The following is a 12,072-nucleotide window of genomic DNA, read 5'->3' as shown; positions in this document are numbered from 1 at the left end:
CAGCCAGTGTTCTCTATTGTGCTTGCAAGGGTTTTATCTACCTTGTTCAAACACATGTGCAGTTACATCGCATTCCCCCAGGTAGATGACTTACCCACTGGTAAGACTGGATTCTATGCAATGGGACATATACCTCATATTATCGGGGCCATCAACGAGACCCTAATTGCCTTAGTCCCCCCCTCCCGGGCCAATGAACAGGTGTACAGGAATTTGAAGAGTCACCTATATCTTCCCTTATTGCAAATGTTGGTGTTTCTACAACAGTGTACTGCCGAGACACATTTGTTGGATGGGTCAACATGTTACTAGGCATTTACACAGGATCATGCATTTCATTAGAGTTTGTTACATTGTACATTACCTGTAGATAAAGCACTATTACACAAGTTGTGTCCAAGCATGCTTATTGAAAATAATTCTACAATGGGAAGTGCCATAGAGTGGGGTGATGGTTGGGAATAGTCCAGGGTATTGGTCCAGTCTGTTTGTAGCACAGGTCCAGTCTCCAAGGGGCCATTGGAAGGGGAATAATGGCAGTTCAAAGTGGACAAGGTGACACAGTGGAACACAAGGGTGACGTTCAGGAGAGTCTTATTTCCTGGCGGTGGTCTTTGTCTTGGCAGGTGTCTCTGGTGTCTGTCTGGGTCGCAAGGAACGTTTGCGGGGTGGTTCACCTTCTGCAGGCGGAAGGGTGCTGGTGGCCTGTGGGTCCTGTGGCAGGGCCTCCTGTCTACTAGCTGCAGCAGATGTGGAGGGCTGGTCAGTGGACTGGCTAGTGGAAGGGGCCCGCCGGTGTCCCTGTAAAGGTGGGCACACTGCTGATTGACGTATCCTGGGGACAGAGGTCTGGGAACGATGGGTGGCTGCTGTGGTGTTGGATACTTGTGGGGGAGGCTCTGTGGTGGGCTGGTTGTGGGCTGGGGTATCCGACTGACTGATCAGTGGTCACTGATGGGCCAGGGAGTTCATTCAGATCCAGAAGTCCAGAGTTGCTGTCATCACGGGGGCGTCGTCTGGTGGGGGACTGGGTATTCGTGGCACCTCCTCGCCGCTGGGGCACCTGTGGGGATGTAAGTGGTGTATTAAGCATCGTCTGTGACATATTCTGCATCCCTAGCTTCCTCTATATCATTGCTATAGCCCTGCCACTTTTTAGTGGGTGTACATGCAGGGCTTGAAGGGATGAGCATGCAGTAGGTATGGCATGCAGGGCTTGGCATTTGGGTTAGTTAATTGTGGTGGTTCACTGTGCGGGATGCAGCGGAGTGATGTGTTTCAGGGTGAGTGGTGGTGGTGGCATGCAGGTATGGTGGGGGTGATAGGTAGTAAAATTGACTCACCAGTGTCCAGTCCTCTGGCAACTCCAGTGAGTCCCCAGCAAAGGCTTCTCCCATGCTGTCAGCTGTGGGGAGGAGGCGGGGGTCCACTGCCAGTCCTCTGGATGGCGAGCTGGTACCTTGCTGCTATGGAACTTGCCTTCCCCCGTAGGTTATTCCACCTCTTCCACCTCTTCCTGATGTTGTCCGTTGTTCGTGAATGCTGTCTCACGGCGTTCACGCAGTCCATGATCCTCCGCCATTGCTCCATCTTCCTAGCAATGGAGATCTGCTGGATCTGTGCTCCATACAGCTGTGGCTCACCCTGACTTTTTCCTCAACCATGACTGCAACTCATCAGTGAAACGGGGGTGCCTTTGTGGGGACATGGGTGTTGTGTTGTGTGTGTTTGTTGTGTAGAGGGTAATGTGGTGGGGTTTGGGGGGTGTGGTGCATGACGGATGAATGGGTGGTTGTGGTGTGTGTGTGAAGTTGTCTGTGATTGGCATGGCTAGCTATTGCGGTCTTGTCGTGTTGGCAAAGGATTGTGGGTAAAGTGAGTGTATATTTTATAGTGCTGTTGGTGTGTGTGTGTGTGGTATGTGTATTTATGTCAAGTGTGGGTTTTTAGTTCTGGCCAATGTTGTCTTGTTGTGTCTTTGGGTGTTCACTGCCAATGGTTTACCGTTGTTGAATGTCCGCTGTGGTGATTGATGGGTCATTATTTGGAGGGCGTAGTGTTGGTGGCATAACAGTATGAGTGGTAGTACCGACAGTTTATCACGTTCAGTGGGTCTGGCGGATTCGTGGTTGTGGCTGTTTTCTGTCGGTTTTGAATGTATATGTCTTAATGTGGTGGACAGATGTCTGCCTCCGCAGCGGTATGTTGGCGGCAGCCAGCACGGCAGTATTTGTTTTTTACCGCCAGTGTCATAATGAGGGCCATAGAAAACAGACTATGGTGCTGATTATGATTTTGGCGGTAATTACCCCCTACCACCGCACTGACGGCCTCCATTATACCACATCGTCGGCGACCATCCGTCTGCCAAATTATGAGCACTGCCTGACTTCTGCCATATTAAGGGCGGAAATCCGGCAGTGTTCATACTGGCGGACGGTGGTGACCTGGGGCTGCTACGCCAGCACCACCCCACCAGTAGAACGCCGCCAGCCATATTTTGAGCTGAAATACGGCCTGGTGGAGTTCTGGCGGTAGCAGCGCCCCTTCCGGTTCCCTACTGGAAGACTTCCTCGCCCAAGGTAAGTCAGGCTTCCAACAGGGGAGGGAGGGTGGGAGGGTGGTGGGTGTTGTGTGTGTGTGAATGGGTCTGTGTGTGTTGTGTTGTATGCCTGGTTGTATGCGTGTGGGTGAATGTAAGAATGTTGAGGTGAGTGCGTGTCTGCAGGTCAGTGTGCCTGTGTGTAAGAATGTGTGGGAGTATTTTGGACGAATGCGTCAATGCCAGTGAATGAGTGAATGCGTGTGTAGTTGTGGGGGGTGGGGGCAGGTGTGGGGTAGGTGCATGTCTGCATGTGTGTGCGTTTAAAGGGGGGTGTGGGTGAATGAGTGTATCGGAGGGTGTGGGGGGTTTGAATTGGAAAGGGGGGTGGGGATATGTGGTTGGATGTAGGGTGGTTGAGGGGTGTCAGGTGTGTGTTGGGATGTGGGGGAGCCAGCTACCGGTGACAGGGAAGGAATTCCCTCATCACCGGTAGGGCCTACCGCCATGGTTTTCATTGTGTTGCTAACGCCACGGAAACCATGGTGGTAGGCAAGCTCATAATGCCGCCGGCGGTACTCTGTGAGCGGCAGGGTCGGAGATTGATATCTTCGGCCCAGCAGCTCATACCGCCAAGGCGGTATGAGTGCAGAAGTGGCAGGTTGGCTGCAGTCAACCAGCCACATTCATAATGTGGCGGTATGTACTGCAGCCTGTTGGCGGGACTACCGCCAGGGTTAAAATGATGACCAATGTTGTAATAAACCAAAACAATCACATCAATAGTAGCATACATTGCATTACATTTCTACTGTGAATGAGGTGAGATTGCATGTAAAGAATCATGTTGAGACATACCTTGTTGCCAGACATTTTTTCTCAAAACCCCAAAGTAACGCAAATCTCCAACTTTTTGGTATTGACAGGGTTAATAAGTCAATCAGGGGAGGAGATCAAGAGAAGTCACTACGGGTATTGGAATCATAACTAATCTTAGAACTGGGGTGGTATGGTGAGCCAAAGAAGGAGAGATTCAACTCAGATCTGTGACTGGGGATGAGTATTTGAAAAGTTTCAGTACTCCGTCCATCATCCTTTTGTTTTGCTAAAGTCGCCAGGGTATGTCGAGTCATGGGTCCCTTGCTCACTGTGCCACTGGATTCAAGCTTGCTTGGCTTATGAGGGGGAATACCCCAAAACTGGTCTCAGGGTGCTGGTTTTCAGTCCAGGGAGGACCTGCCCTGGCATTTCGGACTGGACTGTCCCCATGTGGAGCAGGGTCAAGACTGATTTTCATATGTCTGTGTCCAAACTTGGGTGGCATGGTGAACAAAAGAACAATGCATTTATCCCAGATCTTTGACTGGGGGTGAGTGTTTGAAAGGTTTCAGCACTCCCTAAATAATCCTTTTGTGTTAATAAAGTTACCCTAAGCTACCGGGGTATGCCCAGACATGGGCCCCATGCTCACTGTCCAACTGAGTTCAAGCTAGCCTAGCTGATGAGGGGTGATACCCCGATACTGGTCCCACGATGCTTGTTTCCGGTCCAGGGAGGACCTGGCTTGGCAGTTCGGGCTGGACTGCTTCAATGGGGAGCAGGGTCATGTCTGATTTGCATATGGCTGGGTCCAAACCTGGGTGGCATGGTAAGCAAAAGAACGATGGATTCAACCCTGATTTGTGACTGGGGGTGAGCATTTGAAAAGTTTCAGCACTCCATCCATCATCCTTTTGTGTTGCTAAAGTCGCTCCTAGTGGCCAGGGCATGCCCAGACATGGTTCCCTTACTCACGGTGCCACTGGATTCAAGCTAGACTTGCTGATATATATATATATATATATATATATATATATATATATATATATATTACTACTGGTGGTCGCCAGTAGGTAGTTATAGTTAGGACCTAGTTTCCATTGTAAAAGCATTTTGTGGCTTGTCTATATATTTAGCACCGTTTGACGATTCTTCATGATATTTTCCAAAAAGGGGCTCTCTAGATTCTTGTTATGCATGGAAACTTTTGGGGTGATCCGTCAAGCAGCAGCCGAGAACAACAGGGGGTAAATAAAGTGCTTTTGCCATTTTAATTCCCACAGAGATTTTAGACACGACTACAACCCGAACTGCTGGACACAATTACACCAAATTTGACAGGAAGGTAGTTCTTGGTCCAGACAGAGTGCTTTTTGTTCTTTGGTGTAAATCCATTTAGTAGTTTAGGAGAAATTAAAGGAAAAACAAATTTGCATATTTAGGGTTGCGACGAATTCACGAATACTGGCGATCTCGTGCAGAGATCTGATTGGCTGCCAGTACTTTAAGTGGAATGTGTTGGCAGACATTTTGAGAGTCGGCGTCAAAAAAAAGAAAAGGGTGCACGGTACTGCTACCTTACCCTCTAACCTTGGTCCAGGGGTCCCCAGGGATCCCCTCCAGTGCTAAAATGCATTTTCTTTTTAAATCACAGCGAAAATAGTGACTCTTTGCGAATTGTGACACAATTATTATTATTATTTTTTAAAGCAAGCTCGGTTGCCCGTTCAGTCGCCTGCGCTTGCTTTTAATTGTGCTTCTGGGGCATTGCAGAGAAAATAGGAGAGGGTGAATGAGGTCTCCCTCCTAGGCCTTATAGAAGTCCCAGGGACCACAACCTCCCTGAGACGATGCGCTAAGAATATGCAGGAGGCCAAACGCCCCTGCATTCCCGGGGTTTATTTATTAATAATATAATGAGGGTGTTAGAAATGGGGTCTTTGGTTGGCAGTCAGGTTACCCCCTGTCCAAGTAAGGACCCCCACTCTAGTCAGGGTAAGTCACACACAATCCAAATTATCCTGTGCCCACCCTCTGGTAGCTTGGCATTGAGCAGTCAGGCTTAATTTAGAAGGCAATGTGTAAAGTGTTTGTGCAATAAATCATACAGTAGCACAATATAACACCGCACAAATACACCACACAGTGTTTAGAAAAATATATAATATTTAGCTGATAACATGCAGGTCAAAACAATTAAAATGCAATAAGTAAATGTTGAGATAATACTGTAAAAGTGATATAAAGTGTCTTAAGTCTTTGAAAACAAATAAATGTCTCTTAAAAACAATAAAGGTCTCTTGCAAGCACAAAGTACCTTGTTTGCGTTCAAAATCTCAGTGAGGGACAGCAGAGGAGGTGATGCGTGGAAAACGGGGAGGTGTGCATCGGTTTCGCCCCTTCCCACACCGACTTGCATCGTTATTTTCCATGCAGGGGAAAATTTTGTGTCGATTTCCGGCACTCAGACATGGTTCCTCTTTGGGTTGCGGTGTTTTCTGGCACTCCGGGGACGATGCGTGGAATCCTGAGCTGGCGGAGCAAAGTCACAAGCGATGCGTTGATCCAGTGATCATTGTGTGGAAATTTCTCCTGCACGTCAGGCGCTGTGTCGATTCCTCTAGAAGTTGGGCTTCGTCACCCCGGGTCGGCTGTGCGTCGATCCGATGGGCCGTGCTTTGAAGTTCCAGTCGCTATGCAGGCGCTACGTCGATATTCTCCTTGTGAAGTCGGGCTGCGTTGTTCCAGTTCGGTGTGCAGTGAATTTCTCACCGCGGGGCAGGCTGTGTGTCGTTTTTAGCAGGCTGTGCGTCGAATTTTCACCACAAAAGGAGTCCAGTTGCAGGAGTGAAGTATTTTTGGTCCTGAGACTTCAGGGAACACGAGGCAAGCTCTATCCAAACCCTTGGAGAGCGCTTCTCAGCACAGCCAAAGAGCAGCAAGGCAGCAGGGCAACAGCAAGGCAGCGTCCTTCTCAGAAAAGCAGTCCCAGTGAGTAATTTGGGCAACCAGGCAGTTCCTCTTGGCTGGTCTGGTTCAGTGATTCTTCACCAGCAGGTTTCTTGTCCAGAAGTGTCTATGAGGTAGAGTGTCTACCCCAAGACTGTCTAAAGTCTGTGGTTTTGGGTGCTCTTCTTATACCCATTTTGACCTTTGAAGTAGGCTTACTTCAAAGGAAAGTCTCACTTGTTTGTGAAATCCTGTCTTGCCCAGGCAAGGCCTCGGACACACACCAGGGGGTTGGAGACTGCAATGTGTGAGGGCAGGCACAGCCCTTTCAGGTGCGAGTGACCACTCCTCCCCTCCCTCCTAGCACAGATGGCTCATCAGAATATGCAGGCCACACACCAGCCCCTTTGTGTCCCTGTCTGGAGAGAGTTGCTAACAGCCCAACTGTCAAACTAACGCAGACAGGGAATCCACAAACATGCAGAGTCAGAAAAATGTTTCAATCAAGAAAATGCCCACTTTCTAAAAGTGGCATTTTCAAACACACAATCTTAAAACCAACTTTACTCAAAGATGTATTTTTAAATTGTGAGTTCAGAGGTCCCAAACTCCACATGTCTATCTGCTCCCAAATGGAATCTACGCTGTAATCATGTTTAAAGGCAGCCCCCAGGTTAACCTATGAGAGAGATAGGCCTTGCAACAGTGAAACCGAATTTGGCAGTATTTCACTGTCAGGACATATAAAGCACATTAGTATTTGTCCTACCTTAACCATACACTGCACCCTACCCATGGGGCTACCTAGGGCCTACCTTAGCGGTGTCTTATATGTAGGAAAAGGGAAGGGTTAGGCCTGGCAAGTGAGTACACTTGCCAAGTCGAATTTACAGTTTAAAACTGCACACACAGACACTGCAGTGGCAGGTCTGAGACATGATTACAGGGCTACTTATGTGGGTGGCACAATCAGTGCCACAGGCCCACTAGTAGCATTTGATTTGCAGGCCCTGGGCACCTCTAGTACACTTTGCTAGGGAGTTACTAGTAAATCAAATATGCCAATCATGGATAAACCAATCAACAGTACAATTTACACAGAGAGCATGTGCACTTTAGCACTGATTAGCAGTGGTAAAGTGCTCAGAGTCATAAAGCCAACAAAAACAGGTCAGGAAAAATAGGAGGAAGGAGGCAAAAAGTTTAGGGATGACCCTGCAAAAAGGGCATGGTCCAACAGGGGGATTCCTGCAGACCCCCAAGTCCTAGGGACCACCACTTCCCTGGGGTATTATATAAATGTAATGGGGGATCCTACAGACACCCCATGGACCAGGGGACCGCGACCTCCCCAGGGCTATAATTTTATAATATGTTGGGGGGGGGGGGTGTGCAGCCCCCCTGTGGCCTCGGGACCGCCACCTCCCTTGGGCTACAAATAGATATAAGAAGGGTGTCTGTCTCGGGCCCCTGGCCCCGGAAACCACCACCTCCCGGGGCAGAATTTCAAAGATGGAGGGGGGCCGTGCAGCACCCCTTGTGGAGCATTGCATGACTCTGGGATTGGTACCCTCAAGGGCTGGCTCCTGCTACCTCCCGAGGTGCCCACCCTCAGGAGGTAGCTGTTTGCTTTTGCTTGGTGAGAGCTAACAGTAAAAGCAAACATAACTCCTCTTTCAGCAAGCAGGAGCTGTCAAAAAGCTTCTGCTTGCTGAAAACAAAGTTTTCATCTCTTCCCATGCAATCAAACATACGTGCAGGGAATGACATGAAAACATTACTCCCACAAGCAAGGAGCTGCTATTTAAAGCAGCTCCCTGCTTGCGGGAGCAATGCCGTCTCCCGCAGGACACAGGTAGTCAGCTAGGACTGCAGGGGCCTTCAGGCTACCCCTGCGGTCCTGTCACTTTCTCTCCCTCTCTTCCATCCCGTAATAGCAGGACGGAGAGAGATTGGTATTGCAACGGACTCTCAGTACTATCACTTCAGCGCGTCACACTAACAAGATGTTTGCTGCAGATGTTATAGTTAAGTTTTGATGCACAACAGAAGAGTAACTCCTGGCCTTTGGGTAAAGCTCTTGGACTGTCACTCAGTGGGTTGAAGGTTCAAATCCTGGTGTCTGATGGCAGTGTGTCAGTTTATTTACTAGTGTTTTGAATGTTAAACATTCCTTGTGATGAAACATTGAAGTCTTTTTCCCAGCAAAATCTTTGGTTTGAATGTCATAGTAATGTCTGGACTCTGCATAATCCGAAATATTATGTGGTGTAGTGGTTAAGGTCTTAGACACTCACACTGAAGGTTGAGGGTTCTAGTAGGGATTTGTCTGTGGTCATTTCCCTGCTTGAATTTATTTTCAATTTTAAATGTTTAAGGTACATATGGAAAGGTGATCTCACTTTTATTACTTGACAAATACATTTTTCTTTTCAATTTGTCCTAACATATCTCATTCTAAGTATATCATTCATCAAAGTCTAGAAAAGCCCTGTCTCTCTCTCTCAATTTCTCTCTCTCAAAGTCTTCTTCTAAATGTCTCTCTCAGTCGCTCACTTTCTGTCTTCCATCTCATAATGGAATAAAAGAGAGAAATTAGTTTTGCAATGGTCTCTCCCTATACAGTGACTTCAAAGTGTAACTATAACAAGATCTTCAGTTTGAATATTATAGCTATTTTTTTGATGTATTGTACAGCAGTCACCTGTGGCATACTGGTAAAGTTCTTAGACTGACACTGAGTAGGTTGAGGGTTCAAATCCTCCTATCTCATGGTGGTGTGTCTGTTTATTTACGAGTGTTTTGAATGTTAAACATTCCTTGTGATGGAACATTGAAGTATTTTTCCCAGCAAAACCTTTGGGTTGCAGACGACCCCCTGTAACCACCCAACCCCAGACCACGCCCTGCGGGCAACCTCCGCCACTCACCTCCAAAGGTGGTGCATGGCGCAGGGTTGGGTGGTTGTGGGGGATCAGCTGCGAAGCTTGGGTACAGGCCAGGCCCTGCACCAAACCCTGGCTGAGCATGGCAGAAGGCCGTGCGTGCCTCCGGGTTGGGTTTTTATAGGGAGTTGGCCACGGGGCCGGGCAATAGACCAGACCCTGCGGCCAACCTCTACTGAAGGCCATGCGCGGCAGTGGTTGGATTAATGTATATTAATTAAAATTACTTTACGTTAAAAAAACATAGAAATTCACTGATAAAACCAAATGTTACATAGACGTTATAGTTTAGAAATAGAATTAAAAAATCCCATAGAAATTTACTTTAAAAACCAAAAGTTACAGCAGGTTAAGCTCACATTATAAACGTAGAAGTTCAGCAGTTATAGTTATTTCAAATAATTATAACTCGTGCCCTCAGGTAACTATAATTTGCACCCCACCATGCACCGTTTTCTCTTCAATAATTTGATTACTAATGTTTTATTGATATTTTTAATGATGTTATAAAAGTTGTCATGAGAGATGTAATATCTTGGGTAATTAGCAGTGCATGGTGAGGGCACGAGTTATAGTTACCTTAGAGCATGAGTTATAGTTACTTGAAATAACTCTAACTGGTAAATTTTTATAGTTTTGCACGTTTAAAATGTGAGCCTAGCTGTAACGTCCTTATAACCTTTGTCTTTTTAAGTGCACATATAGAAATAATCCAACATCACCTCAGTATGAGGCAGTGCTAGTTAACATAAACCCAGAAGAAAGCAGGGCCCCTAGATCAATAAAGAGAGAGATCAAGGGTAATCTACCAGAGGTATAACAACATCTCTCTCTTATATAATGTCATGCACAAGAAGCAAGAAAAACCATTAGTTATAATAATCTCAAACATAGATCATATTTATTTATAATAAACCCAATGATATTGTCCTTCTTATCAAAAATAGCTATAATTTCTATGTACAATCACCCCCTCTAACCAAAAAATACGTCAACATAGAATACAGACCTAAAGGAGAGCACACCATGCACAAAGACAACATATACTGCACAGATGGACACAGACAAAATCAAGTAAGTCACAAGACAAGACATAAAAATCCAAAAAACAGATAAATCCCTCTACCCCAGTACATCATTTATCAAAAAACGCAATATTTACAAATAATAACAAATTAAACATGCAAGACGTCTATAATAAATATTTACAAATAATGACAAAACACACGAAAATTATATAAATTTATAACAATATTGCTACAAATGATTGATAACTCGTGTGAGAAAACAAGCTGTTCTCTCTCTCAAATATAAAGCAATATGTTCCAAGATTTAATTCCTTTTGTCAGGTATCCAATTTAAATGATCAAGGAAAGGAATTTCCAAAAGTCATTACATATCCTTTCTGGTCCAAAATTCTTTCATCCACTTGGGCGTGTTAAAGAGTTGCCAACGCGCGTTTCAGTGGACATACACCGACAATTTATTCAATTAAATTGACTCCACCTTCTTCAGGGCGTTCAAAATTCTATGACACATGGGGTCTCCTTCGTCATAGTTTATAATGGCGTGCATAGTACCAATAATTTTCTCACACATGAGTTATCAATCTTTTGTAGCAATATGGTTATAAATTGATATAATTTTTCTGTGTTTTGTCATTATTTGTAAATATTTATTATATAATTCTTGCGTGCTTATTTTGTAATTATTTGTAAATATTGAGTTTTTTGATAAATGGTGTACTGGGGTAGAGGGATTCATCTGTTTTTTGGATTTTTCTGTCTCGTCTTGTGACTTCCTTGATTTTGTCTGTGCCCATTTGTGCAGTATATGTTGTCTTTGTGCATGGTGTGTTCTCCTTTAGCTCTGTATTCTATGTTGACGTATTGTTTGGTTAGAGGGGGTGATTGTACATAGAAATGATAGCTATTTTTGATAAGAAGGACAATATCATTGGGTTTATTATAACTATGATCTATGTTTGAGATTATTATAATTTATGGTTTTTCTTGCTTCTTGTGCATGACATTATATAAGAGAGAGATGTTATACCTCTAGTGCGAGTTAACATAACATTACAATACAACACCTGTCGACGCTTGAGAATATTGCTGTACAAAAGTTTTTATACTGAGTTTGACTACTGTAGGTATTCAAAAGGTGAGGAATCTGTTGTTAGAAAGAGTCTCTACCAAGAAAGGCGTTACCATAGGTAAGTAACTGGTTTATTTTTGCCAATTCCTTTTAGTTATGTTTGAATCTGGTGATGCCTTCTCACAATAGTGTTTAGTTCTATAAAAGAAGAAATACATTCCTCACTTACAACTTCTTTCTTTGTCTTAGGAATTACTAAAGAACCAGGCTTTATTTCAAAGAGAAGAGTTCCTTATTACAATCCACAAATTTCAAAGTCATTGGAGTGGAATGGAGATCTTGACTCTGAAAGGAATCTAGAAGCACCTTCAGATCAGAAAGCTCCAGAGCACCTTCACTCTCATACTGCATATCACAAAGACATCCATGGTGAAGAAAATGTGGAAACGCCAAAGGCTCCCAGATTGCCCCATAGGAAATCTCGATCTCACTCTGCAGATTCAAGAATGAAGTTTGTGAAAGAAAACAAAACGGATACTGTGAACAAATCACGCAGGACACAGAATAGCAGAAAAAATAACAGCGCAGCAGAAAGCAAATTACAAAGCGCACATGTCAAAGAAAATAACGCAGATATTAATAACATACCACAAACTCAAGTACTGGAGAAGCAAACAAAAGAGGCAGCTCCTTCCGTACCTCATGCAGAAACTGATGGGG

At 45.2% G+C, this 12,072-nt stretch overlaps 1 protein-coding gene across 4 annotated transcripts in view; it reads left to right on the top strand.

Moving 5' to 3' along the window:
• Positions 1-12,072, top strand: part of MDM1 (Mdm1 nuclear protein) — a 326,554-nt gene that overhangs the window by 103,642 nt on the left and 210,840 nt on the right. For all 4 annotated transcript variants that reach the window (XM_069229178.1, XM_069229176.1, XM_069229175.1 and 1 more), the window contains exon 3: positions 11,602-12,071. In XM_069229178.1, the coding sequence (XP_069085279.1) occupies positions 11,602-12,071 (470 nt within the window). The remainder of the gene's footprint in view (positions 1-11,601; position 12,072) is intronic.

This window comes from Pleurodeles waltl, chromosome 4_1 (assembly GCF_031143425.1).
Source record: "Pleurodeles waltl isolate 20211129_DDA chromosome 4_1, aPleWal1.hap1.20221129, whole genome shotgun sequence".
Taxonomy (NCBI): Eukaryota; Metazoa; Chordata; class Amphibia; order Caudata; family Salamandridae; genus Pleurodeles; species Pleurodeles waltl.
Note: the sequence above shows the minus strand (reverse complement) of the source record. Positions and strands in the feature narration are given on the sequence as shown.